General features: G+C 48.4%; 2 protein-coding genes and 1 non-coding gene across 10 annotated transcripts; all 3 read right to left on the bottom strand.

Annotated features, from left to right (window-relative positions):
• Positions 1-177: 177 nt before the first annotated feature.
• On the bottom strand, positions 178-6,203 carry NOP2 (NOP2 nucleolar protein). Its single transcript, XM_015648155.3, has 16 exons — positions 6,041-6,203; positions 5,916-5,961; positions 5,755-5,840; positions 4,390-4,655; positions 4,051-4,094; positions 3,762-3,934; positions 2,810-3,009; positions 2,618-2,707; positions 2,451-2,538; positions 2,215-2,355; positions 1,899-2,038; positions 1,546-1,635; positions 1,152-1,274; positions 966-1,063; positions 738-868; positions 178-632 (listed from the first exon to the last, which is right to left on the bottom strand). Exons 1-16 carry the CDS (start codon positions 6,144-6,146, stop codon positions 379-381), a joined length of 2,076 nt encoding a protein of 691 aa, XP_015503641.1. The 5' UTR covers positions 6,147-6,203; the 3' UTR covers positions 178-378.
• Positions 6,204-6,689: 486 nt separating this feature from the next.
• On the bottom strand, positions 6,690-27,639 carry CHD4 (chromodomain helicase DNA binding protein 4). 8 transcript variants are annotated; one of them, XM_015642367.2, is made up of 40 exons: positions 27,539-27,639; positions 26,531-26,692; positions 24,448-24,575; positions 24,074-24,265; positions 23,605-23,723; positions 22,939-23,180; positions 22,727-22,854; positions 22,458-22,593; positions 21,847-22,028; positions 21,485-21,724; positions 20,462-20,665; positions 20,174-20,379; positions 19,815-19,946; positions 19,411-19,507; positions 18,842-19,033; positions 18,562-18,762; positions 17,479-17,616; positions 15,407-15,528; positions 15,123-15,296; positions 14,675-14,816; positions 14,081-14,212; positions 13,860-13,977; positions 13,522-13,646; positions 12,994-13,231; positions 12,654-12,826; positions 12,315-12,495; positions 12,128-12,238; positions 11,879-11,967; positions 11,662-11,795; positions 11,057-11,201; positions 10,704-10,869; positions 10,231-10,340; positions 9,869-10,004; positions 9,643-9,720; positions 9,390-9,527; positions 9,187-9,295; positions 8,734-8,866; positions 7,649-7,844; positions 7,356-7,547; positions 6,690-7,257 (listed from the first exon to the last, which is right to left on the bottom strand). In XM_015642367.2, exons 2-40 carry the CDS (start codon positions 26,625-26,627, stop codon positions 7,196-7,198), a joined length of 5,838 nt encoding a protein of 1,945 aa, XP_015497853.1. In that variant the 5' UTR covers positions 26,628-26,692; positions 27,539-27,639; the 3' UTR covers positions 6,690-7,195. The 8 variants fall into 8 exon arrangements, with proteins under 8 accessions (XP_015497853.1, XP_015497868.1, XP_015497876.1 ...); XM_015642382.2 differs by having other exon boundaries at positions 9,869-10,001; XM_015642390.2 differs by having other exon boundaries at positions 11,879-11,964.
• On the bottom strand, positions 10,538-10,676 carry LOC117245359. Its single transcript, XR_004499992.1, has one exon.
• Positions 27,640-27,716: the final 77 nt, after the last annotated feature.

Genomic DNA, 27,716 nt, shown 5'->3' with positions numbered 1-27,716 from the left:
AGGCAGCAAGGATTTCAGCTCCCACTGCTTCCTCACAAACATCCCCGTTGTAAGGAATATGGACAGACACCAGAAATGCCAGAGCATCAGCTGGGATTAAGAGGGGTGTCTAATGCAAAGGAATAAGGGGACACAGCAGAATCCTGCATTTTGTGTTCCAAGGAAAAAGAACAAGACTTGAGGAAGAGTATAAAACTTTTAATGGGTCAGTGCATCAGTCCTTGATGCAAAGGGAAAGGAGCAAAGGGGGCTGCCATTGTCCCAGGTCTCAGAGCTGCAGAGATGATCGGCACAGAGCAGCAAAGTGGGGGTACACACAGAGCTACAGCAGCCTTTGCTCTCCAAGGAAGGGATCAACATGTGGAAAAGCACTTTCACTCACTGTCCATTCGCTTTCACTCTATGCTTCTTCTTCCTGGTAGGGACTTTAGGCCGCATCATTTTGGGAGAAGGCCGGACAGCCTTCAAGGGTCTCCTCTGTGCTTGCAATGAACGTTTCTTCTTCAAAGCAGGTTGGGGCAGCTTCTGCTCTTTGTCAGCTTTTGATCCTTCAAGTTTCTTCTTTTTTGGTGGAGGCTCCGTGATGATGGTATCGGGGACAGCGGATGGAGCTTCCACAGCGGGCTCTGGATCTGAACCGAGAGAAAGGCGCTGTGAGAAGCCAGGTGGCTTCTAGAGGGGGAGCAGCCTGTGAGGGCAGGCCCAGGCAGCTGAGCTGAGCTCCAGCACCACGTTACCTTTCTGTGCCTGCGGGATGGCATTGGAGAACTTCTTGAACTTGGCGATGAAGAACCCGTCCATATTGTGCGTGTGGGGGTAGAAACGCCGCGTAGACTTGAGGGACGGGTGGAAGCGGCGTTCCTTGAACCTGGAGGAGGAAGTGGGGTGAGCAGCGATAGAACACCTCTGCTCAAACCTGGCCACCAAGCAGCAGTCACATGTGCAGCTTGTGACCTGGCACACACCTGGTGAAGCCTTCCTTGCCAAAGTCCAGGCCTGTGGGCACCAAACGGACGTTGCGTTTCTTCAGGGCATAATCCACAACCCACTCGTTCTCCTCCACCTGCCAGAGGCTAAGCATTAGGATCCAAAACTCACCATCTCCTGAGGATGATGAGCTACCACAGCAGCTCGTGGTAAAAGGCACTTACCATGATGGAGCAAGTGCAGTAGACAATGTAGCCCCCTGTCTCAGAGGCAGCATTGACTGAATCTATGGCGCTAAGAATCAGCTCCTTCTGCAGGTGGGCACAACGCAGGATATCTGTCTCATCCTGAGAGAGAGAGAAAGGTTGGGATGCCACAGGCATCCCAGGGAAGCACCCCAGGCCTCTGCTGTGGATGAAGGAATGACAGGAGAGAAAAGCATTTATAATATACAAGAGTCTGGACTCTTCTGCAGAAGGAATCTCAAAAACTAGCCCTGGTACAACACACAGAATAAGAGAGAAAAGGAAAAACGTATTATAGGTATCTCTCACGAACACAGCTGCCCCAAAGGCCTTCCTCTCATGACTCATGCTTGAGTCTGCCCTGGTCACCCACCTTGTTGGTTTTGACAGCAGGATCCTTGGAAATGACACCTGTTCCGCTACAAGGAGCATCGAGCAAGACACGGTCAAACCCTCCGAGAACCTACAGGCGGACGTATAGATTTGGAATTACACTCATGGGTGGGGACTCAAAACAAGGCCAAGACTAAAAGGGGAACCAGAAGACCAGGAAGACAGGAAACACTCCTTCTCCTTCCTCCCTGTCCACTTCCCGCCTCTCTATCAAATAACAAACACTCCCCAGCAGCTCTGCTCATCCTCCTGTGACAGGTGACTTTGGAGAACACAGCTTCACTACAGGGACAGCACAGCAGCTCTGGGTAAGCACTGTGACCAGGAACATACCTTGGGGAACTGCCGTCCATCGCAGTTACTCACGACAGCATTGGTGACTCCCAGGCGGTGCAAATTCCCGACCACGCTGCGCAGCCGCTCGGCACTGCTGTCATTAGCCAGGATCATCCCTGTGTTCTTCATAAGCTGAGCTGCCAGAGGGCAAAACACACCAGCAAGGGGCTGAAAACCTCTTGTACCTTTGTCTCCAGTTACAGCCACCTGCTCCTTTCCTCGAGTTCAGTCCCCCTCTATTCCCCCTTTCTGTGTAGACCAGTGTAAACTCCTCCCTTGCCAGAGCATCCCTCCCAAGGCTCCAGGGCAGTACCTATGTAGCTGGTCTTGCCTCCTGGGGCACAGCACATATCCAGGATGCGCTCATTCTCCTGCGGAGCCAGCGCCATCACAGGGAGAAGACTGGAGGCTCCTTGCAGCATGTAGTGTCCAGCCAGATACTCTGGGGTGGCACCTGGGCAGGGAAGGCAGAACAGAAGAAAATGAAATGTTAAAGAAAGGGAAGCAGGAGCAGGTGAGCTCAGCCCTGTCTGGTAAAGGTGATCTCACCAATGGGCACAGTGGAGTCGTAAATAACAAGTCCCGTTTTCGACCACTTCCCCAGGGGGTCAAGATTCACGCCACGGTTGATTAGAGCCTGCAAGGCAAGGAGAAGGGACTGAGATGCTGCTCCATGGGACAGGCGGTTCAGGACACAGCCCCTGGTTCCTGCTCACCTGTGCCAGGTCCCGCCGCCGCGTCTTCAGTGTGTTGGTGCGAATGGTGACAGGCCGGGGAACCTCGTTAGCCTCCAGGAAGTTTATCAGCTGGATGGAGGAAGGGACAGAGAACAGAGATAAAAATGAATTCTCAGGGAGGCAGCCAAACCCCCGTGGGTCAGCAGAGCTCCAGGCAGGGCAGGCTCCCACCTCAGGGAGCGGGAAGATGTCCATGAGCTTGGAGAGCAGGAAGTCGCTGTAGGAGTAGTAGGCGGCCATGTCCCGGCGCAGCAGGGCGAGGTATTCCTGCCGGGAGCGCCCCTCCTCCCGCTTCACCCCAAAGTCCTGCAGCACCTCCACATTGCCCTGGATGCGCTGGTGAATGATGTGCAGGTCAGGTGGCTCAGCAGGTGGGAACACTGTCAAGGAATCGCCAACAGCCAAGGAACTCGCACAGGGGCTCTTTACAAGTACACTCAGCCCTGCTGGACAACAGTGCCTGCACCAGAATGGCCCTGCTGGAATACTGCTTCCATCAGAGCTCAGCAGATGCAGGATTCAAAGAATGAAACTGGACAAAAAAGTTCACAAGGCAGAACTAGAGGGTGTTTCAAAGAATTACATTATATAAACAGAAAAAAAAAAAAAAAAAAGAAGCCAAACAAAAGAAGTGCTTTAATACTGAAAGCATTACCTGCAGCAGAAAAGAGACAAGAAGTTCCCCAAGGGCAACCAAGGGGGACAGAGGAGAGCAAGAAGGGAGGCAGGAAATTAAAATCACCAAAGTCCAGCAGCAAGCACTTTGGATGCTAGAATTGCTGTCATCAGAAACTCTGGGAATGGGTTACACAAACACCCACCAGGAAAATCAGGGTAGAGAGGATCAAACCACATAAGACATCCATATGTATTTAGGACTAAAAAGGAAATTAGGGCAGGTTCCAAGCCCCATGCAGGGCGCCACAGATTTCCTAGCTGTGCTATACAGAAGCACAGCATAATACACTATCTATTAGGACAGCTCAGCTAAAAATACTTTGTCATGCAGACACTTTTGCTAAGCAATATGCATGATAAAGTCCAAGTGAAGCTCTTTGGTTGTGTCCTGGCCCCGTGCTGCATCACGCACAAGGCTTGTGGATGTCACAGATAAAAAGGATATTCTCCTTCTCAATCTCTTCACTAGTTGGCAGTTTAAACTGTTCATCTATATCCAGGTTGAGCTGCAGATCTGGGCCCTCTTCTTCCTTCTGTCCCATTTTCTGCTTGCTTGCCTCCTCTGCTTCCTCTTCCTCCTCTTCTTCCTCCTCACTGTCATCTTCACTGAAGCCTTCCCTACAGACAAAGAACAGGATCACACAGACACTTCTCAACTACCATTTCTAAGATGGCAGAAAGAACAATAACACCACAGGCTCCTCATCTATCCAGGAAAGTCTCTACACACTCACCTGTCAGGCTTCTGCTTCAGGGCAGCTTTTTCAATAGGCAGCAGCTAAATAGAGACAAAAGGTTAATCAAAAAGCATCCACAGTCATCCCCTTATTTCCCACCATCTGTGAAATTTACTTGCTCTGTCGAAAAGGGACAAAAACCAAAAGCACTGAATGTTAGGCTGGAATCAGCTGCTAAACTTGAAATCATTCTTGTGAAGGAAAGAAGGGGAAAGTTCTCCACCACCTCACCAGCCCCCCTGCCCTAAAGCCATCCCTTCCCCCCAGGCCTGAGGGGTCCTTTCAGCCAGCAACACCAAGTCTTCCATGTGTAATTAAGAGGAAGAAGTTCCCTACCTCTTCTTCCTCTGATGAGGAGGCACCATAATCATCCACCATCTCCTCACTGCTCCCATCTTCCTCCTCCTCCATCTCCCAGCTGCTCTCTTCCACCTCACCATCACTGGATAATTCCACATGATTTCCTTTAGGTTGGGTTTTCTTGGCTTTGGCTGGAGTCAGCCACTTGGAATTGCCATCAGTGAAGCCAGAGCGGCCACGGGCAGTTTGTCCTGCTGCCTTTACAGCACGTTTCTCCTTCTGTGGGGACAGCTGCTCTTCAACTAGAGGCAGAAGAAGTAGTTCAAAGTTAGGCATTATCTCCAAAATCAGCTGCTCTGCTTTTTCAGTTGTTACACAAAAAGGCCTCAGTCTGAGTCCTGAGCTGCTTGTCTAGAGGGAGGGACTGCTCTCTATGAGTACCTCTCATGAAGTACTGGGCATATTCTCACCTCTCCTGCAATGGACCTTTCAGGAGATCTAACTAGAATTATTGAATTAAAACACTGCCACAAAGTTCTTATGGTATTTGCTCTGGCATATTACAGTACCCTCTGCCCCAAATATTTGTCTATCCTTCCTTCTTTCTGCTTCAAGAGTTTCCTGGGCCACACGAGATGTAAAACAAAGATTTAAAAGCCTCAGTTATAAAAGCAGCCTGCAACAACCTTGCTGTGAACAGAAGATAAGTAAAAAATGGAGTTAATACGCAGAAGAGAGACGTTTGAGTAGTTCTTCAGACAACACTGCCTCCTGGCACAGCAGACACAAGAAATCAGATAGAATTCATTGTTATTATCTATTAGAGAGAACCCAAAAGAGGGTCAGGATGATGAAGAGTCTGGAGGGGAAGCCTTGTGAGGAGCAGCTGAGGTCTGTTCAGCCCGGAGGAGACTGGGGAAGACCTCACTGCAGTCTCCAACTTTCTCTTGAGGGGAAGAGGAGGGGCAGGCACTGATCTCTTCTCTTTGGTGACCAGGATCCGAGGGAATGGCAATCAAAGTTGTGTCAGGGGAGGCTTAGGTTGGATATCAGGAAAAGGTTCTTCACCCAGAGGGTGGCTGGGCTCTGGAACAAGTTTCCAAGGAAGTGATCACAGCACCAAGTCCATCTGAGTTCAAGTGTTTGGACAACACTTTCAGGAATATGGTGGGACTTCTGGGGTGGTCCTGTACAGGGCCAGGAGCTGGACTCAATTTTCTGTGTGGGTCCCTTCCAACTTAAGATCCTCTAGGATCCTGTACCTTCAAATACCGAAATCCCACATGTCCCTTGCCTTGAAAACGACGCCAGAGAAGAGGGGTGGCGGCAGCGCCCAGGGAGAAGCAGGACGGGGGCCGGCCGGTCCATCAGCCCGGTTCGGACCCGCTCTCACTCACTCACCTGTCGGCTCCCGCTCTCCTCCTCCTCCTCCTCGGGGCCTCCTCCCGGCCGGGCCTCCGCCCGCTCCCAGCCGCCTCTTCGCAGCCCTGCATCGGGAGGAGAAGCGGCGATCAGCGCCGGCCCGGCCCGCACACCCCGGCCCGCCGAACCGCGCCCCTCACCTCTTTCTGCCGTGACTGGAGAGCTTCTTCCTGCCGGTCTCCGGCTCTGCGGGAAGACACGCGGCGGTCAGACGGCCGCGGGCGCCGCGGTCAGATGGCCGCGGGCCGGTCCAGGCCGCACTTACCTGGCGGCAGGAAGCGGGCCAGCTCCACCTCGGCCCCGCGCTGCTTGCGGGCCTTGCGCCCGGGGCCGCGCTTCTCCTTCCTGGTGGGGTCGAGCTTCCGCCCCATGGTCGTGCCGCTCGGGCCCCGCCACACGTGCGGCGCTCCCCGCCGCCCCGGCGCACGCGCCCGCCGCGGGCCCGCCCATTGGCCGGCGCCGCCGACCGCGATCGCTGATTGGCCCTGCCGGCAACGTCAGAGGCGCGGGTCGCGCGCCGCCCGGATGCGTGGGGCCGCGGGCCCGCCCCGCCGCGGGCCCACAGCGAGAGTGCGGCACCGGGAGCCCCCGGGAACGGCGCTCCTGCCGCACGCACTCACACGCAGGTCCTGCAGCCGGGACAGGAGGTAAAGCACACAGCAGAGAAAGATGTGGTGCAGAGGCAAGGGGGAAAAGGAGTTACGGAAACCTAGACTGTTAAGGTGAGGGTGAAGAGGTTTAAGGATGATCTAGCCCAATACTTAAACGCTGCCGGGGCTAGGGTATCTACTGCCCTTCTCAGAGGATACCCCAAAAACTGCTCTGATACAGCAGAAAGACATGACTACCTCTTCTTTCAATATTGAGACCACATACTTACCCCCAGTACACTCATGATAATAGAGACAACAAAGTAAAATACAAGGAAACTTTATTTTTCAGTTTTATCAATGTTTTGCTCTGTTTTTTGTTGGTTTTTCACTGTTGTTTGCTTCTGTCTTCAAGCTGCTTATTAGTTGACAAGTCCGGTCAGTTTTTGTATTAAAAAGGATTTTGATGGAGGTAGCTTTGTCTCTGTCCTGGCTTTTGCTTGGTCTTGCCTGCGCACTTGTCTCAGTAAACAAACTCAAAATAAAATTAAGAACGAAAACTGGAATTCCAGGTGGAGGCAACGAGCAATGCAGCCAGGTTCTCCATGTAACAGACATGGCGCTGGGGCCTCCAGTCACTATATACAGAGTCCATCATACATCCATCCCCCTCTCTCCTAAACACACTCCTTGCTCCAACGGGCTGGCTGCAGAGGAAGGAGTTTCTTCTCCTTCCAGAGACCTGAGCAGCAGCTTCCATGGAGGGAAACAGCACCCAGTCAGGAATGTCAGGCAGAGGGGTAGAGTGTGGAGGGGTGGGCTAAGGGGGGTCACTTCAGCTTGGCCGAAAGGTCAACAGCACTGGGCCAGGAACTCACTGCTGCTGGGCCACCTGTAGGGCAACAGAGGAGGACCTGAAGCTCACGGGCTGGTCACCAGAGCCCAGCCTGGCCCACGGAGGCCGCCTCTCCCCAGAACTCCCTTACTGACCAGAGAGAGTACGTACTTGTTGGGGAGGGGGCGGTGGCGGGGGCTCGCTGCTGCGGTTGGCCAGGCGGCTGAGGATGTTGCGCTCTGACATCTGAAGGCGCACTGCCACAGGTGGGATACGGGCAATCGTGGCAGGCAGGCGAGTCACATCTGCCTTCATGTCACTCAAAAGCTCCTCCAGCTGCTTCAGAACTACAAGAGAAAGGGACATCTGTTCGGACGGGAAAGGGACACCCCAGAGGGGACAGCACAGCTGAACACCTATCCCACCCTTGTTTGACACACCGCATTACCTTTGTGCAGCACAGCATTGGCTGGTTTATTCCCAGCCATTGACTCCTTGGATAGGTGCTGGTGGCTCTCAGCCAGGCATTCCACCTCTGCAAAACGTGTGTTCAGAGCCATGGATGGGTGAGATGGATCTTCGGACATGTTCAGATAGGCAGCTCGCCGCAACTGTTCCTCGATCACCAGTGCTTGCTCCAGAAGCTGCAAGGTGGGGCAGGAATGAGTCTTTCAGCAGCTGCCTGAGAGGGAGCCTTGTTTGCACCCCCAGTCTCTCCTAATCCAATTCCCCACCATCTCATACATAAGGTGAGATTGTGTCGCTGAATCTCTTTTCTCCAGGTTTTACGGAGTAGCCCAAAACAGTAAGGGCTTCATGAAGCAAAGTCAGACATAAAAGAAAGCCAGGGTGCATTGGGTTTAATAGACTACTGCAACTCCTCTGGTATTTTCTTTCCTTCTCTGATTCTTGTTACATATTCTTTATGAGGTAAATGGGATGGAGATTACCCTTTGAACTCAAGGGAAAAATATTCCATCCTACTTATAGAAAGAGTCTAAAGTCTTGTAAGGATTTGGATAAATCAGCTGGAATCCTGTCAGTGCAGAACTGATCATTCAGTCTTATAGTCAATCAGTGTTTTGCCCCAAGACTGAGACCTATATGGCTTTTACTTGATCTTAAATCACTCCCATGGTTGTGGAGTTGTGTTCACTACTGAAGAGCATGAAGTAGGATGAAATCAGCCCTTTCAGCAACCCAGAGTTCTGTTCAGGCACATGGAGTGGGTTGTAGCAGACCAAGCAAAAGCTGTGGTGAAAACAGCTGCCTGAACCTCAAGCCTCCTGCTTACCAGTTATTCAATGAACATCTGGATAGAAAGCACTGAACCAAGCTACCCAATACCATTTCCAGAAAAAAGGGAGCTCCTATCATGGAGCAACTGCATGATCCTGAGATCTATTGCTTTTTTTATTACCCCTAAAATAAAAGGCACCGCACAAATCTTTTACTTTCTTGGTGGAAACTCAGAACTGCAAGAACTTGTTCTTAGAGATCCAGGCAGTTATCACACTAAATAGAAATCCTTACCTTAAATCTCCTTGCCAAGAACTTATTCTTTATTTCCAGGAAGTTACCCCTGTTCATCTCACCCTTGAAGGGTTCATTGAGGATGGCGTAACGTGGATCATTCTGAATATCCTGCCAACGGGCATAGCCATGACTGAGATGGGATGAGCTCAGGCAAACAAAGGCAGTGAAAACAAGGGAATACACAGCCCAGGCAGTACTGTTCTCCAGAGGGACTGGGGAAAGGGGTACAGAGAGGGGATGAACAGGAGCCAAGGAAGAGGAATGAGACTATGTCCTGCTAAGTCATAACTGTGCTGCAGGAAGCTCCCCCTCCCACCATCACTTTCACTCTTGTGAAGAAGTTAATGCACTCTCTCACTTAACCCTACTCCAGTCAGATTCAGCAGGGTCACTTTCACCCTGACAAATTATGTACAAGGTGGGAGAATGTATCTGTCACGGCAAGGATACTTGATAATCCCAGCTAGGAGCCAGTAGTCGTGACGCCGATGCCAGATCTCATAGGTCTTCTTGGTGACAGTTGCAGCCCGCTCTTCATTCTGCCAGAGGGAGTGTAGTTCTGGAAAGGCAAGAGACACCAGAACGGTTGGAAGGTACTTCACAAACATAAGCAGGAGCTTATAAACAATTTCAAGCAGATAAAGATCTCATACCAGTGAAACCACCATCTGCTATGTTGAACATGAAGCGCTGCTTTACTGCCTTCTTGTGCCTTTCATCTACTGACTCCTTCAGCATCTCTCCGTTCTGCAGCATCACCACATCTCTCTTATCATCGTCCTTTTTCTCATCTGTACACACAGGAAATTATTAAAACGAACATGGCAGACAACACAACAAACTGGACCCATGAGGAATCCTTGCAAAAGAAGGGTTAAGGTAGAGAAAGGAGTCATGATGCCTCACCTTTCTCATCCAGAGTGATTATAGGAGGGTCAGGGGGATTTTCAGTAGCTGCTCTGTCTTCCACTTTCTCCACATCAGCTGCAGGAAAGAAGGGGAACATGAGATGCACAAGAACATAGCAAGTCCACACTTCTGTTCTTCAACCAGTCAAAGCCAATACTATTCTGTAACTTCACACTGGTTTTCTACATTCAAGCTTATTTCTTTGGGATGAAGTGCTCTGTACCTTTGCTTTCTACTTCCATTGGTTCATCTGGTCTTTCCTTCGCTTCTGTTTCCTCTACTTTTTTTTCATCTGCCTCTGTGGAGTTCACTGGGGATTTTGCTTCCTGGGGTGGTGTTTCCACAGCTTGAGCACACTGCTGAGGACAGCAATCAGTGAGACAAAAGTATAGCAGTGCATGACAGAATACAGTCATAGTCACTTGAAAAGCAAAGACACAAAACTGTGAGACCAATTCTGAGGACCAGAGTCAGAGATCTTCAAGTATCACTCTAAAAACTCATCTCTGCCTCAGCTGAAATGAAGAGGGGGCAGAAGTACAGAAACTTGCAAGAGAAATTACAAGGCAAAAAGCCAAAACTCACCTCCATAGGAGCCTCTGTTTCAGTAGCAGAGGCAGTGAGCTCCTTCTCTGGTTCAGACGGCTCTCCTTGCTCCTTAGCACTAGCTCCTTCTTCTACTTTTACTCCATCTTCTGTGTATTCCCCACGCCAGAGCAGCACAGCAGACAAAAAGAGAAACAAATCAGTAAGGTCTTCCCTGTTACCAAACCCACTTCTCCTTTGCTCTCAGGGATCAGGCCCACCAAAATGGAATTAACATGACCCCCCCTTTTCCTGCCCACTACAAATGATGGGCTTCTCACTGATGTCAGCTCATCGCAGGAAAGCCAGTGTCCTCTCTTGCCTTTAAGGGCTTGCACATGTCTTTGGCAGCCCTCCTAACATGAGAGTAAGCTGATCTGCGTCCACCTCCAGACCCCACCACCACAGTTCCGGTGAGGGGAACAGCCAGGGTAAGGTCAGGACGCGGGGTTGTACGAGAGGGGAGCCCTCACCAGGTGGAGGAACAGGGGCAGGTGTATTCGGCTGCGTATCCCCTGGTGTCGAAGGAGTTGGAGTTTTGGGAGAGGGTGAGCTGGGCTGTGAAAGTTTCTTGTTCTCCTCTATCTCTGCCAGTTCTGGCATACTCCAGCGACCGTTCACATGCTCAAACTCCTGCACCTGTACAAGAGGGAGAGAAAGACGTATCACTGGAGGAGTCATACAATCCTTACACCTGTAGAGACAGGCCACCATGCACAGAACAAAAGTAGGAGTGAAAGGAGAGGTAACTCTCTAACTCAAGGCCCCAGTGACTACATACAGTTGTATGGGCAGCAAAGGCCACATTGCTCTGCTAGGCACCTACCTTTTTGCGTATAAGTGACATGACCCCAATGCGAGTAAGGACATGCTGTCGAGAAAGACCTTCCCGTGGGACCCCATCTGCAAAGGTCTCTGCACCATCAGCTCCAGGTTCACATAAATGGCGCATGAAAAGCGAGACATAGGCCCTGCAGCAATTGAGAGACAAGCAATTAGTCCATAAACTGCATTATCTGGAGGCATGCATTGTCAGACCCCTTCCAGCATGTAAGGGAGATTACCCTGAGACTCTTAACCCATAGTAGCTTCAAGGGAGAATTTCCTAACAGAATCACTACGTACATAGAAGACATACAGCTAACTCAAGAGTCTTGAGCCAGAAACAATCATAAACCCAAGAAAGACTCAGGGAGATTATTCATTACATGCTTGTAGAGCCATGCTACTCCTATAAAAGCATTTGCTTTTGGTGACTGAAGAGTCAGGTCAACGAGAGTTAGCAACAATTCCAGCTTATACTTCATTCTCCCACAAAGAATCAATCAATACATTAAGGAAATGTAGTCTCCAAGAAAAGGCCCAGTTCTCATTCCTCCCCAAAAGGACTACTTGCTGTCCGTCTTCCACTCCTGCCTAATGCAGACTCACTTGAACTCTTTCTCTGACTTGCCACGGAGGTCCCGAACAAGCCACTGAGTGGTGAAGGCATCCTGAGGTGGCATTCCATAGCGCATGATAGCATTGAGGAAGGCTTTCCGCTGGCGAGCGTTGAAACCCAGCACCTAGAATGAAGGAGCAGACAGATATTGCAAGAGGAATACAGGAGCAGCTGGGATGCAAATGCCTTCCCCCTTGTACAACTTACCTCAATGTTCCCTCCCACACGGGCCAGTAAGGGAGGCAGAGGCTTATCCTTATCATTTCTCAGGCCCTTGCGGCTAGGCCGACGAGCTGCTGAAGAGAGAAATGCAGCTAAGTAAAAAGACAAGGCACAGCATATTGTTGTGTGAATACTGTCCCAGCAAGGGAGCGCCACAAAACATATAAATTGCCCAAGTCCCAACTGTTTCCACACTCAAAGCAACCCAGCAACTCTGGCTCCAGTAGAGCTTACCTTCAGACCTCTCATCAAAGTCCTCGTCTCCTTCTTCAGAAGCAACTGAATAGTCTGACTGATTATCTGACTGGTCATCCTGCCAGTCTGAAAGAAATACAGCACGTGAGCCTGAGACGCTACTCCGTTACTTCCCAGCAACACATACTTATTCCCCTTTTTCCCTCAGGGTCCTGTGGATTTGTACCTCTATCCTCCTGTGAGCCATCGTTGTAGTTAACCTGCTTGCGAATACGTTTGCCCTTGCCCAGATTCCTGGCCAGATCCTCCTGTTGTTGCTCATAATGGTGACGGAGCAGTTTCTCCCAGTAATCGGGATCCACAGATTCCTCCTGCTTAATAATTTCCCGTTCAACCTCCTCTTCCTCCTGTCAGAGAGGTAAGAAATTTAGAACTCTATGCTCCAAGTCCCAGCCTGTCATAGCAAATATATGCCTGCCTGCTTAAAAGTTTCAGAGCTAAATTAACTTAATTGATCCTCCATCACTCAGAAGAATGTATTAGCTGACATCCACAGCATACTCACCCCCATCTCCTCCTCACGAACCACATACTGGGCCACCTTGAAGGAGCTGAGATATTCATTCATGCCCTGAAGTTCTGTATCTTCTGTTTCATCCTGGTTCCGATCCAACAGACGCTCAATCGCTTTGTCATCATAGTGGATGACACTACTATCCTCACCTTCTTTGTTATCCCCTGAAGGAAGAGTACAGGAACCGTTGCTGTATGGATCTCAATGGACTACAAGAGGGAATGCCACCCTAGACCCTCTTTCTAGAGCTATAATCAGCACTGTGTCTACAGTCTCTCACTAAAGGAGCCAGATCTCCCGACCCCCTTCAGTTCTACTCCCAGGTACTCACCCCCCTCAGTAGCCTCATCCTTGAAGAGCTCTTCAGTGCCAAATTTGAGAATGTCATCAAGTTCCTGTTTGGACATGGAGCCTGTCTTGGAGCCCAACCCTGGTCTCACTACCAGATGAGTTAGCATCATCTTCTTCTTGGCCACCTGAGTGATACGCTCCTCCACTGAGGCCCTCGTCACAAAGCGGTAAATCATCACTTTCTTGTTCTGTCCAATTCTGTGTGCACGGCTGAAGGCCTAGAAAAGAGATATGCTCACAATAACCTAGAGCTGCACAAGCAGTAGTCTGATACACCCCAACTACCTCCACAAGCTTCTCATCTACCTTCATGCTAGCTCTTAGCATTAGTGAAGGCTGTGCCCTAGAAGATCCCTCCACTGTTTCACTTCCCATCTCTACCAATCCTCACTGCTCTAATTTTGCACATTCCTAGAGGGGAAGTCTCACACTCCTTCACTCTTTCTGATGATTTAATTTCTCCTCTTCCTCCGGGATTACTCCATAATGAGTGATCATTCAGACTCACCTGGATATCATTGTGGGGGTTCCAGTCTGAATCGTAGATAATCACAGTATCTGCTGTGGCCAAGTTAATACCAAGACCCCCAGCTCGAGTTGAAAGCAGAAAGCAGAACTGCTGAGCTCCAGGAGCTTGGATTAAAAAAAGAGAACAAAAGTAATCAAGGGAGTGTGCAGTACTCAAAGAAGGATTTGTAACTGACCCACATCACCTAACAGAGAATTGCTAACTAATTTAAGATTCCAGAAAAGCAACAGAAGACTTAGGGCACAACAATCCCACAGTAAGCATTAAGCACATACAAGGCAATCTTTCATTTTACAGAAAAAGTAGGAACTATATACCATTGAAGCGATCAATAGCCTCCTGACGCATGTTCCCTGTGATTCCTCCATCAATCCGCTCATATTTGTACCCTTCGTGTTCCAAAAAGTCTTCTAGAAGGTCCAACATTTTAGTCATCTGCATATCAGAAAAACACCACCACAGAAGAGTGAGGGACAGATGGACACCAGATCAGATTTCTTTGATTGTATTCCAGGCCTAGAGGTTTTTCTCCATATACCTGAGAGAATATGAGCACTCTGTGACCTCCTTCCTTCAGGTTCTTTAACATCTTCTGGAGCAGCAACAGCTTTCCAGAGGCTCGAATAAGTGCACTACCATCATACATGCCATTTGGCATTTTCGGAGCTTCCTAAAAATAAAGAGAAAGAGGGAATAAGGGGCAAGGGACAAAAACAGCTTGAGGGGGTATAACTTGGTCTCAGTCCCCAGCTGATGCTGGCTCACACCTGGTCACTTAGCTTGGCACAACCACAAGGTATAGCACTGCTTGTATGAAACATCAGTGCTAGCCTGTGCCTGTTCTCTTGCAATTTGACTCCTACAGAGCCGCCTCTTTTCTTACTTAGTCCCTACTCTTACAGTCTTCACCACCTCACATGAGTCAGAAGATAGCTCCTACCTGTCATATAAATGTGCTGGAAAAGAAATGGCCTTCCAGCATGTTGGGTCTAAATAAAGAAGGATGGAAAAAACACATAGAAGCAAAAAGAGAGAAATGGGAACCCCTCCATGCCTCACGTAGGGAGCTAACTGGCTTCCTGGTAACGGCCAGCAGGGAATTTGCTTATACAGAATAAGTGACTGGACATACCATAGCAGCCACAGGAAAGAGGTAGGGGTGGTTACAGCACTTCTTCAGATCCATAACAACATTGAGCAAGGAGACTTGGTTACCACCACCCCGTGCATTCAGTGCTTCAAAGTTTCTTGTCAAAATGTATTTATAGTATTTCCTGAAAACAAAGAAAATAAAACCACTCAGACAGTTGTCATGAGAATAACTAACCTACTCTTCCCTTGCTGAAGTCTGCATAGCTACTGGCATTACCTGCCAACTACCTAGGCTCTGCCAGTGCCACTCACTATCTCTTTATCCCTTACACCAGAGCACAGGATTAGTCCTTCCTCTGCTCTAGTGGCAGCCTACTGCACAGAAAACCCTGTAGAGTAAGGATAAGGCTGTTGCAACATCCTCTTTGAAACTGCAGAGCAGAGAAACAGTTCTCAACAGCAAGTGCTCTCTTCACCCCCACACTCACTTCTGCATGGGACTCAGCTCCACTCTGACAATGAGTTCAGTCTTAGATGGCATATTCTTGAAAACATCAGCCTTGAGACGCCTCAGCATATGCGGGCCCAGCATGTCGTGCAGCTTCTTGATCTGATCTTCCTTGGCAATATCCGCAAACTCTTCTAGGAAGCCCTCCAAGTTACTGCAGGGAAACAGACACTCAGCAAACAGCACAAAGGAAAAAGAGCAAAAGAGCAAGCGAGGGGAAAGGAATGACAAGACAGGCAGGCTGACTTGCACTGCAAGACATACTGGAATCTCTCGGGCGTCAGGAAGTTCAGCAGGTGGAACAGTTCTTCCAGGTTGTTCTGCAGGGGAGTTCCTGTAAGCAGCAGCTTGTGCTGGAGGGAGTAACCATTCAGCACACGGAAGAACTGGAAAGAAGAGAATAGGGAAGAAAGTGGAAAAATAAACCAAAACACACACACAGATACATCAGTGGCTTATTAAGTCATAGGCTTACAAAGAAAAAAATTCTAGAAAGAAAGTTGACACCAATCTAGGGTTCAGTTTAGATCACATCAGCTGTTTGGACAAGAGTTCCAAGTAGTTCACATTCCAGTCAGGGTTACTAGACTGATCTTATTTGGATCATTGTTCTGCATAGCTAAATCATGACTGCAGCAAATCCTCTGAGCCATCAGGTGCTAGTAGGTTTCCTTTGCTCTTACAAGTTACAATCTCTTTCAGACCACAAATCATTTCTAGACTGCTGTACTATGTATTTTTTCTTGCTAAATTAGTGTTCCACATTCCTACAACTATTCTGCCCTGAGAATTCTAGAAATAACTAAGTCACTCTTCCTATTCATATCACTCCTGGCAGTGTTCCAGAGCTCTGAACAAGCAGAGGAGAAAAAGAGCTAAGGGTTTGCCAATGTATCTTGAAGGTAATTTGCACTGGTTTTCACAACAATGAAGTAATTCCAGACAGATGTAGTGAGCAGTTAAAATACTGCACTGGAAGCACAAGTGTACTATGTTCACCTGCACAAACTGATGGTAAAACAATAATTTATTTATGAGCTTGGCCACTCCTTTGCTTATCTTACACTTAGCATCATACAAGGTCAAACTTAACGAAAGCAGCTGTACTAGATGGCAAACAAAAACTAAATTGCTTATGTTTTGGTTACTGCACCAGAGGAATACTTCTAGTGGTCTCCACAGGGATTTATCTTTCTATGTAGTTATACTTAAAAATATTCTTATTTCAGAATCAAATGTGGAAGTTACTAATTATATCTGCAAAACTTCAGGAGATAACTCAAATTTATCAAGAAGCATCTGACATATGTATCTTGCAGCCAAACACCTATAAAAGCTGTTCTTAAAGGACAGGAAACTGCTGTAGAAAAAGATTTAATGGCTCTGCATAGTGTCATAGTGTAACCTTGAGCCTTTACATCCTCTTTCAATTAATGAATATTAATAGTAAGCATTCATTCCTACTTCCAATGGTTTCAATGCTAAGCATAGAATGGCATCCAGTCTTAGTGCCTATAATAAAATAAGATCTAGAAACTGAACTGCAAGCACAGCTGTGATGCCTCAGGAAGATGCCTCATGCCAAGATCCAAAACACTAAAGCTATTTAAACAAAACAAACAAACAAAAAAAATCAAGCAGCAATTTTGTCTTATAGTCTCCAAGAACCTCTAAAACCAGCTTTCCAATAGTAATTGTTTTTTGCATACTGAGCACTAGAATCCAGCTGAAGACAGACAAACCAATACCAGAATTAAGGCAGAAGGCCTATGGAGGGGCTGGATTAACAAAGTACAGTCAAGTCTACTCAATTCAAACAAGCTTAAGTTAAGGTGCAGCCTCATATTAAAGTAGCTATATGGCTCTCAGCACCTACCTTGGCATTTTTGAACACCTCTGCCCACCATCAATTTCTGTAACACCTCATTAGTTGTGCTGCAAAGCCAGATGAACACAGAGAGCAAGCCTACTCTGGAAGCAGGGTAATTCTGCTCACGGAGCATGTTTTATGCTCAGCATAGTAAACCTTTTCAGAATAGAGGTGGTGCAGGTATGTGATCTGCTTTTAGAAATCATTTTGTATTTGAGAGCAACAACCACATCCAGGCTTTTCTGTTTTTCAGTCTACACCAATTGCCCATTCACTTGGAAAGAAAGCTGGTTTAACCAGTGATCTGTGTAAGTAAAGCTGTTGCTAATGATGATTGATCTCCAAATGCAGGCTGTTGATTTTTCTTTTTAATAACACATCAAATTTACTACTGAACAAATGACTAAGAGCTCTCTCTCCCCTGCAACATATGCCATGCCCATGAACCATCTATGCTTCTCTGTACCTTAGACTGATTGTTCTTCAGTCTGTGAGCTTCATCCACAATGAGACAGGCCCAGTCAATAGAGCCTAGTATTGCCATATCAATTGTGATCAATTCATAGGAGGTGAGAAGCACATGGAACTTGACAGCAGCCTCCTTCTGCAAAGGAAAAGGATGAACATGTAATGGGATAGAAGATGCAGTGCTCCTCCATCAGGTTACCCTGATAAGCTGTGGTCAACAACCCATCAAAAACTTTCAAACCCCCTTGTTTCATCCTGTCACAAGATTCAAAATGCTGCCCAAACCATTTTAGCCTTTTAATTCCTATTGCTCTCAACACATGTAAGTCTCCTCAAGCCCCCCAGTACCTGCTACTTTTGGACAGATGCCAAATACTCTAGCAGAGATGTTTAACAAGTAGTGAGTAGAGGCATCTTAAGAGAACTGAGATTTTGAGATTTGGAGAAGAGTGGCTCATCTGTAAGCTAGGACTTCACAAGATAAGAAGTTTACCATCAAATTTTATTACTGTTAGTACTTAAGGCTGTTCCATTTCAAAGGAAGGAAATTAGCCTATCTGCCACTGAAAGTGCTTTAGCTTCCATCTTGGTTTTACTAGGAAGACTTAAGTTCCACAAAAAAGAGCCACCTAGGTCAGGCTCTTCCTTCCTGTCTGGGCACAAAATGCATTATCTCATATGTCTGGGTATGGCCTGTCAGCCAATTCCTCAGGATGAAAAAGTTCATACTTTTTTTGTATATTTGTCATTTACACACAGTGGTAATTCTGACATCAACTTGTGAGCTGCAGAAAAGATGCACAATTTCACAGGTTAAGTAGGGAAGACAGGGACCTGCCTAGGGTCAGTATTACACTCATCAACTATCTTTCCCCAGTACTGAATCAGTTCAGACTAGAAGTGTTTAAACAGTTTACAGCAAGGGTCTAAATACCCACTTGTCATCAATTTGCAGTTATTTCCCCTTGGAAACTACAAGTATATTCAGTTCCCAGGGACAGCAGAATATCTGAATCTCAGCTCCTGAAAGTCAGTCAAGTGCATTTCAGTTCAGGCTTGTGTTACAAGCAGAGCTCTGTACCTTCATTCTGGACGCTTTTTTGCCTCCACGTATGGCATTGTCCTCAAAAGTGAACTCATTCTCACGGATGATGGCCCGGCTGTCTTTGTCACCAACGTAGGTCACTACATACATATCTGGGGCCCACATCTCAAACTCTCGTTCCCAGTTGATGATTGTCGACAGTGGTGCACTCACCAAGAAGGGACCCTTTGAGTGCCCCTACAAATAAAGAGCATTAGATGACTGCAATCACTAATACAGGCAGAATCTCCCTGGGCAGTGACCTCCCTGCTCTCACCTCTTTGTATAAGGAGTACAGGAACACTGCTGTCTGCACAGTCTTTCCCAGACCCATTTCATCAGCCAAGATTGTATCTGTGCCCTGGGCCCAGGAGAAGCGCAGCCAGTTCAGCCCTTCCAGTTGGTAGGGATGCAAGGTCCCCCCTGTTACATCGAGGTACTCCGGTTGCCGGTCATATTTCACTGTTGGCTATAGTGGAAAGAAGGAAGAGTTGAAATCCTTTTACTCACTTAGATAACTCACAAGAGTCCTTTCTTAGCAACTCTTATATTCACTAGTACAGACGAGGCTTCACAGATGACAACCAGACTAGCACCAAACCCAATTTCCAAATGGCCAAAGACATCCAACAAGAAGCCGTTGTTTTTTGTAAAACCCTTTCATCAGAAGCTAGGGAGTCCAACCCAGTGGACACAGTGGACCTTTGTCTGAAGGCTGTCTAGTGCCACTTATTCTTTCGGCTATGAAGGAGCTCTAAACCATATGCTGTTCACTCTCTGGTTTTCTATTTACCTGCAGGCACCCCAAAATAAGCAGCTCTGTCAGATGGCTGAACAGTAACTTACATCTACTGTGGGAGTCTCAGGGGGTCTTTCCAGTTTCCTCATCTTCACTTTCTTTAACTTCTTACCAGGCCTGCCCTCTTCACCTCGCATCAGCTCCCTATGCAGACACAGTCCCAAGTACATGTAAGTTTAATGGCTTTTCATTGACAGATCAAGAGAAAAACTATTGCAGAGAATAGGAGGGCAATCACCCAACTCAAACAGGCTCAAGAGAACAGGGCTGGAACAGTAATGAACTGGTAGAGAGGCACCAGGTCCCTGCCCAAAGGCGTAAAGAGTCAGCAACAAGAAGATGCTTCTTGCCCATTTCATCTATTGATCCAGCCAACATTAGAGGCTGACATACTGCAGTACTTTCTCTTGAGGGAAGGGAAAGGAAAACAAGCTCTAGATACTTCTCCTACCTGTGATTCCAGTAGGCTTGCTTGTAGAGGTCATAATCTTGAATATCCACATCTTCACTTTCCCAGGACGCCTGATCATAGGGTAGGTCTCTCCATTTAATCAAATAGTGGACATTCCCCTTCTTATCCACACTGCAGAAGAAACCAGTAAGTCTCAAGCAGAGTGAGATGGCAGTATTCCCCCAATCCATTCAAATGGAAGGGAAGGACTCAGTGAAGCAGCAGAAACAGAACAATGTCTGTCATACCAACAAAGAACTCCCACTGTTTCTCCCAGTCATACCGCAGTTTAGCTCATCCCCTCTCCCTTAGCCTTGCTTAAGGTCTTTGTTGAAAATCCTCTTTGTTACACCCCCTACCTATGATTAAGGATCCTGTGGATCATCATCCACTCTGGCTTGATCCCGTATCGATAGAAACGCTCCTCCATCTCAGCATATTTGGGGTCCTTGTTTTTTCTCTTTCGGCTTTTCTCTTCTTCCCCTCCAAAGTCTCCCGAAGGTGGCTCATCCATATCATTTTTGCGTTGGTAGTTACGAAACATGACCTGGCAGTGCAACTCCAGCTGCAGTCAGGACACAAGCAGTCAGTAGATGTTTTAGCCTCAACTATCCACCCTTATGCCATGGTTAGGTCCCTCCACTCACCTGCAACTCTGACACCCAGGAGCAGTGCCAGTAGGACATGCCCTGCCATTTGACAAAGAACTGCCTCTCAGGCCGACCCTCCAGAGGCTTCGGGGGTGGAGCATTAGGGTCTGCATCAGGAGGACGGGGTGGTGCAGGGCCAACTGGGGGCTGACCCCATTTCCAGATCAAGATCTTCTGCACCTTTCCTTTCAAAGCTGGGCACTGGGAAGTTAAACAGAGCTTGATGCATCACAGTGCATGTACTCTAACACAGAAGCACTGAGAAGCAGAAACAGAGTCACTTTTATGGTTTCACTAAACAGAATTTGCTAGGCTTGATGAGCCCAATAGTCTGCCCAACTACAACTCCATTGAAAGTTCGTGTAAAAAATATTTTGCTGTAGAACTAAGGGCCCAACATAACCAACTTTTCATTTGCTTGTCACCTTTAGTTTTTATCACCTAATGAAAGCAATTAACACCATTTATACTACCTATTTCTCCTAAAAAACGTGTGGTATTTCTCCTGACCATCTACTTTGAAAGGCTTTAGCATTACAAAGCTTACAACAGCGCAAAACCAGTTTGTCTCAGCATCAGTTTAAATTACTTTAAGCATTGAATTTGCTTGCACTTGTTTTCCTCCTACACAGACAGGAGCCCAAAAAAGTGATCCTTGGCATGCTGGACCAAAAACTGCTCAACTACCCTGCACGTGGACAAATCTCACGAGACCCAAAGGCTGCAGCCTGGTTCTTCCCACTGTGTGGCATGCTGGACCAAAAACTGCTCAGCTACCCTACACGTGGACAATCTCACGAGACCCAAAGGCTGCAGCCTGGTTCTTTCCACTGTGTGGAGAAAGCAATCAATCAAGGCACAATACAGCTACAAAAAGTCGGGCCTTTAAGTTTTATGATGAAAGTGTATGAGGAGAGATTCTCCAAAGGACTGTGTATTTACACAGAAATATGATTATCCAAAAGGATTAGATCAATCACCTCTTGTAGCAATAGGAAAACAGTACTAGCAGAAACTCACAGTACAGCGAGGACACAGCCATTCTCCATTGGGAATCTCAGGCAGTGGGGGATTCAGACAGTGGATGTGGTAGGATGAAGGACAGGCATCACAGCACAGCAGCTCTCCTCCATCCTTGCAGACTCTACAGAACTCCATATGGTGGTCATCCTCTTCCTCAGCATCCCCCACTACATCCTCCAGGATTTCCTCACCTTCAGAGTTATCCTCCTTTGCTTCCCACTGAATGCCCTCTTTTTCCTATGAGAGAGGGAAATCAGAACAACAAAGCAATTATTTCATTACCACAGAAACAGCCCCAAGTCACTTGATATCCCCCTCATACATGATCTCTTGCACCATTTGGGGAATTCAATACTCACACAGTGTGGGCAGCTCCATTTGCCCTCTGGAGCTTTCTCCATATCTGGGTCCAGGCAAACCATGTGGTAGGCACGAGGGCAGGTATCACACAATATAATTTCTCCTCCCTGCTGGCACACCTCACAGTAGTCCTGGTGATCAGTCTCATAGCCATCCACAGCCACTGTGGAGTCCTCCTCACCTGCAGAGGGTGACGAGGAGCTACTGTAGTACAAGCCACAGGTATAGGTTTCCTACAGTCAGGGAGGGTATTCTCCCAGCAGCCTACATAGCCATCTAGAGATCCAAAATACAGAACTCGTACTATGTGTAAGTAAACAGGGCAAGAAGGAACACCTGGAAATAGGAGCAAAACCAGTCCCTCTGTGCCCCCTTCCACCCATGAAATAAAAGGTACACTTAAGGCCAGGAAAACCCAGCACTTCATCTGTTTCCCTAACAAAGAACCCCTGAAAACCTTTTCCTTATTCAAAATAATATCAAGTTCTTCCTTCACAATCAATTCTCCCTCAAGTATGCTGTTAAACATCAAAACTCTCACACAGACATCGCTCTCATCTTTCTACACACTTAGCTGTGCTTGTCTCCAACTGTTGCCAAGTATCCATACCTTTCTTTTTCTTCTTCCCAGCCTTGAGTTTTTTGCGACTGCGGCTACTACGGCTTGTAGATCCATCTGAAACAGAGTAGCTGTTGATGCTGGCATCATCAAAGTCTGATTCCACATCCAGATCATCATCTTCACTCTGAGGTAGGTAAGAGAAAAGCTTTGTTACTCAGAGACACATGCTGGGGGGGCAGCAATCAGACACACACCCCAGCATTACTACCACATCATGACCTCCCTCCTCACAAGGTCAAGAAAGGAACATCACTTACTGATGATCTTTTACGCTTGGAACCAAATCCTCCCAGTTTGATTTTCAGTGGTGCCACCTTCTTTGTTTTAGGTTTCTTGATATCAGGAATACGAGGACTGGCCTTTGGCTTCCGCCGGGCATTGGGTCCTGGGAACACAGGAGGCAAAGTCACATGGGCTACTGACTTGACACCACTCACATTCTATCCTCCTGCCAGACTCTTCATCTCACCTTTGCCCTCCTTTGTCTTGGCTTTCCTGAGTGGCACATCTGCGGGGGGCTGCGGCAGGACAGCATCCACGTTTGTCACCATACTCTCAACTACTGCAACAGCCGCAGCTGCAGCAGCTGCCACAGATGCACCTGAACTTCCCTTGAAGGGGTTGTTTGTGCTAAACTCCCTCCATTTGGCTCCCAGTACCATCATCATCTTCGACACTGCTATTTTAGGGTTCTTGGCGGCAATAAGTGGTCTGTGTACAGTTAAGAAAGGAAGGAAAGGTTACTGAACCACCCTGAGGTCTAGATTATTCCTCCCCACTGCCAGCCCCATCAGCACCTTTATCTCAAACTACATTCCTTTCTAATCTCTGACTGCAACAGCCAATGAATCTCCTCACTCTCATCCTTCACTCTGTGTGAAATATGGAAACGTTCAGGGGCTTGGAGAAAAGAAATGGAATTTAGCATAGTAGGGAAGAAAGGGGCCTGGGAGAATTTGCATCATCTCAATGACTGAAAACAAAAAAGCTGGGCATCAATTACTTCACTGTTACTTCAGTTTTCACTCTAGGTACTACACTAGTGTGTACTGATGTTCCAAAACCAAGGAATCTAGTTTTTGTCCCATCTCTTTTTTTGCTCCCAAGTAATTTCAAGTATAGGCTTGCCACTCACCTGACAAACTGGCTGAAAGCTTTGTAGTTGGTGAGTGTGCGGTAATCCTCCTCTGTGAAGATGTGATCAATATCCTCCATACCCCAATCTTCCAGGAGCTGAGCAGATGACTTTGGCTCCTATAAAAAGAGAATCATGGCAACTCTGAGCAGAGCTTCCACACATCTTCCACATTCCACAGATGACCCAGGGAATTTTTTTCCCCTGCATTCACTTATCACAACCATAGGATACAGCCACAATAGCAGATCAGTGGAAATGGGAAAAGTATTTGGATTCAATATAAATTCCATGTGTGCTTAAAGCAGTGGAGAGGGAAGAATGCAAGGTGGGGAAAAGGTCAAGTCAAGAGGGTCTAGTGGAAGACACAGTCCCAACTCCCTGTGCAATCACAAAGGGAGAGCACAATGATCCCCCAAACCAGATACATGGAAATGAGAAGCAAGCAGTCAGCAGGGTAGTTTGTTACCTTTGAGTCATCATCTTCTTCCTCCTCTTCCTCCTCCTCCTTGCGCTTGGCTTTGTTTTTCTTTTCCTTCTTGGGTCCTAATTTCTTCTTTTTCTTCTTCCCAGGGGTATAATCACTGCCCTCACTGTCAGAGCGCAGAACCTCTTCTTCTTCCTCCACAAACTCATTCCCCTCACCAGAGCTGTCCCCCAGCTGGGGAGGGAGGAAGAGATCAGGCATGAGAAAACACCCTGGATAAACACTAAACACTGCTATCTCCCCAAGTTCTACAGGATTCATTCAAAAGATTGCTGCTATTGGCCAACAACAACAGTAAGTACCCTCACCCTACATATATCCATATTTTAGAGTGTGACCTTAGGCATTCTTATTACCTCCTTCTTTTGACGCTTGCTGAGCTTCGGCACTTTGGGTTCCTTCAGTTTCTTGGGCTTCTTCTTCTTCTTGATCTTGGGAGTGTCAGCCTCTGACAGAAGCTCTTCCTCTGGCTCTTCTTCAGGTTCTGGATGTGAAGAGGTGACATGTCTCATTCAACCCCCTCCTGTGCACTACAGTATAGCTCCCCTTCACACTTGTCTGCTTCTTGCTACATTCTTACAGAGGTGGTTACAATTCTTACTGCTCACAACAAACACTCAAAACTTGTATCCAAAGGTACCACTGAACATGGTTTCCCCCCTCCCAACACCACCTATTTCCAGAATCTTGCTTCTCCAAGCAGAATTGCTCTCAGAACTCGGGGACAAGAACTTTGCCATAACTTAAGAAGAGGAAAGAGCATAAAACAGATGGCCACATTTAAAAGGGGCAAAACAGCAAATGCATTTGAGAACCTGAATGCGATAATGTTTCAGTCCATGGATCTCCAAGAAAGAAACCATCTAGCCTTTTCAGCAGTACAGAACATCCTACAGCTGCATGCAAAATACAGGCCAGTAAGCCGCTACTTTTCCTCCTCCATAGGAAAGTTGTTACTCAGCAACTCTATTCTGATCCAGATTAGACAGAACCTTCCCCCAGCCCCAGCAGCTAGCAAGCTCACTGCCTGGCCAGAACACATGGCAGCTCCCCAGCACCAGTGCACGTTTCCATCTGTGTGCCCCCGTTCCCTGGCTGCCCTTGGCCGGAGGGGCAGGGGCAGCCAGACAGAACCTTCCTTCTCTTTGTGGCAGGCTGCGGGAGCAGCGCGGCCACCCGCCCTCCCCTGCCGCCCCGCCCACTGCACACAGCCAGAGTCACTCCTTCTCCCTCCAAGGGAAAATGGCCTCCTGACCACCCGAGCTGGGCAGGATGGAGGAAACCACAGGTCAGAGGAGCTACCGCAGCCCGGGCTGAAACAGCAGAGATAGAGCTTTCAGAACCTGAAGTCCCATGCCTGACCCCTGCCATATTCCCAACCAATGGATGTCTCTTTGCTCCCATGGTGCTGCAACACCAGGTCCTTCAAGGATCATGCATCTTCTCACCCAAGTTCTGATTTACAGCTTCTAATGACCCACCATTTCCAAGGTATCACTTAAACCTCTCCATTTTTCAGTGATTTCACCCGTTTTTTTATAAAGACTTTTATTACTGATAGCCCCATTCCCAAGATCTCAGAAGTGCCAGAAAACTCCAGAGACAAGGCTTTAAAAAAAAAAGCCAAACAAAAATCCAAAACTCCACAACATCTTCCCTTCTTCAGTTACATTTATCTTACATGACACTACAACATTCCAGCATGACTTAGTAGGAAATAGCACACTTATCCTGTAATTGACTATATACACATCAGTCTTTTTTCACAAGGAACTGAAGAATCCAGATGCATGTCCACAGAGCAGGTCAGCAGCACCAGCAGCAACAAAAAAAAAAGCAAGCCAGAAGAATTCCTAGAGCTCTAACCCAAGCCTCAGGTTGATGATGAGGATGCAAATACAAGGGAAAAAGCAAGATACACAGACTAAAAAAAAAGCAAAGGTGAGCAAGCAGCACAAAGCAAGAATCGTAAGAAACCTCAATAATTGGGTGTGGTGATGAAGGAAAGTGGGTCACGCAACAGCCCAGGGCAGTTTTCTCTGGACGTCAGCTGGTCTGAGTTCCCAGATGAAAGCAAGCCAGGCAACCTGCCCTTTCACATACTACCCCTCTTCCCCCTGCCCATTCATGAAAATTGAAACTCATAAGTATTTTGGTACCCCATCAGAACTGGACACTGCCTGCATGCTCTACACCTCCTCCAAGCACAGGCCCTGACAACCTGCAATGGCTTGGAACAAAGTCAGTTCCACCTGACACAAAGCCATAAGCCTCTCACTTCAAAGTAACCCTGGGACTCGCATCTCAAAAACATACATGTGACTTGCAGAAGAAATAGTGAAAAAAATTACATTCCCCAGCACATCTTGCATTTCACATATTCAGCTTGAAACCAAAATTATCCCCACTCCACATTCATGCCCTGCAGGCTCGGCATACCTGGATGCTGGGGGATAGCGTTGTTCAACAGGATCTCCATCTCATCATCATCACTGCCCCCTGAGCATGGTGATGGAGATCCAATGCCCGAAGCCATGTCCTCCACACTGGGGGAGGCCTGGGCTTACACAGGTTGTCGTCTTCTTGCCAGTCTGACCAGTACTTCATTGAAAAGAGAAAGAGAAAGTTATAGCAAACCTGAACTCCGTTCTCCCAAGCAATAGTGCTAAGAGGATCTGTGAGAAAGCTTAAGACAGCAACTTTACTGTCTTTGGAGCCCACGGATAATAGAAACACTAGCAGCAAATATCAATTTAGAGTTGTGATAAAGCAGGCTTTGAAGACACCAGATATTAAACTGAGTCAGCAACTCATCTCTGGCGAAGAAGCCAAAACAGCTGTCCTGAAGGAAAACTCTCCCGTCCTCTGCAGCCGGGTGCCCTCAGTTGTTTCTGCCTTGGACCAGGAGAAGGCAGCGGGGCAAGCAAGGCAGCTGGGCTTCCAAGGGAGCCCTGGGGCCAGCGGGGCGGCTGTCAGCGCGGTGCCCTGGCCAGCAGCCCCAACCCGCCCCGGGCTGGCACTGCAGCGCTGGCCCTGCCCCTGCCCGGCCCCCGGCCGCACACAAAAGGCCGGGCGGGCTCGGCAGCCCCGCTCCGCCGCCCCCGCCCGGAGCGGGGCTGCGCGGCGCAGGGCGGGGGCGGGGGGCACCGTCTCCCGGGCGGGGGCGCGGGGCGGGGCCGGGGAAGTCCGGCGGGCGTGCGGCGAGGGGCCGCCGTTCCCGGGGGCCGGCACAGGCCTGGGCTGCGGGCACCGGCGAGGCGGTTGCGGGGCAGGGGAAGAGGGGCCGGACTCGTCCCGCGGCGACCCGGGCACGGGGGACGGCGCGTCCCCGAAGGAGCTGCGGCCGGAGCCGACGGGGCGTCCGGCGGAGAGACGCGTCTGCTGGCCCGGACGCCCCAGGAGGCGGCAGACGGCCTTGCCCGCCCTCGTTCCCTCCCGGCTCCTCACCCGGCTCCGGACCCCGGCTCCTCTCTCACCGCTGCCGCCGCTGAAGGGAAAATGGCTCCGGCCGCGGCACCGCCTCTTAAAGGGGAAAAAAACCCGGCTAGGCCCCGCCCCCTCCCGCCTACATCCCATAATATGCCCCGGGACCCCGGCAACAGGCCCCGCCCCCGTCTCCCCGGCA

Source organism: Parus major, chromosome 1 (genome assembly GCF_001522545.3).
Source record: "Parus major isolate Abel chromosome 1, Parus_major1.1, whole genome shotgun sequence".
Classification (NCBI taxonomy): domain Eukaryota; kingdom Metazoa; phylum Chordata; class Aves; order Passeriformes; family Paridae; genus Parus; species Parus major.
This window is presented reverse-complemented; position numbering and strand designations above follow the sequence as displayed.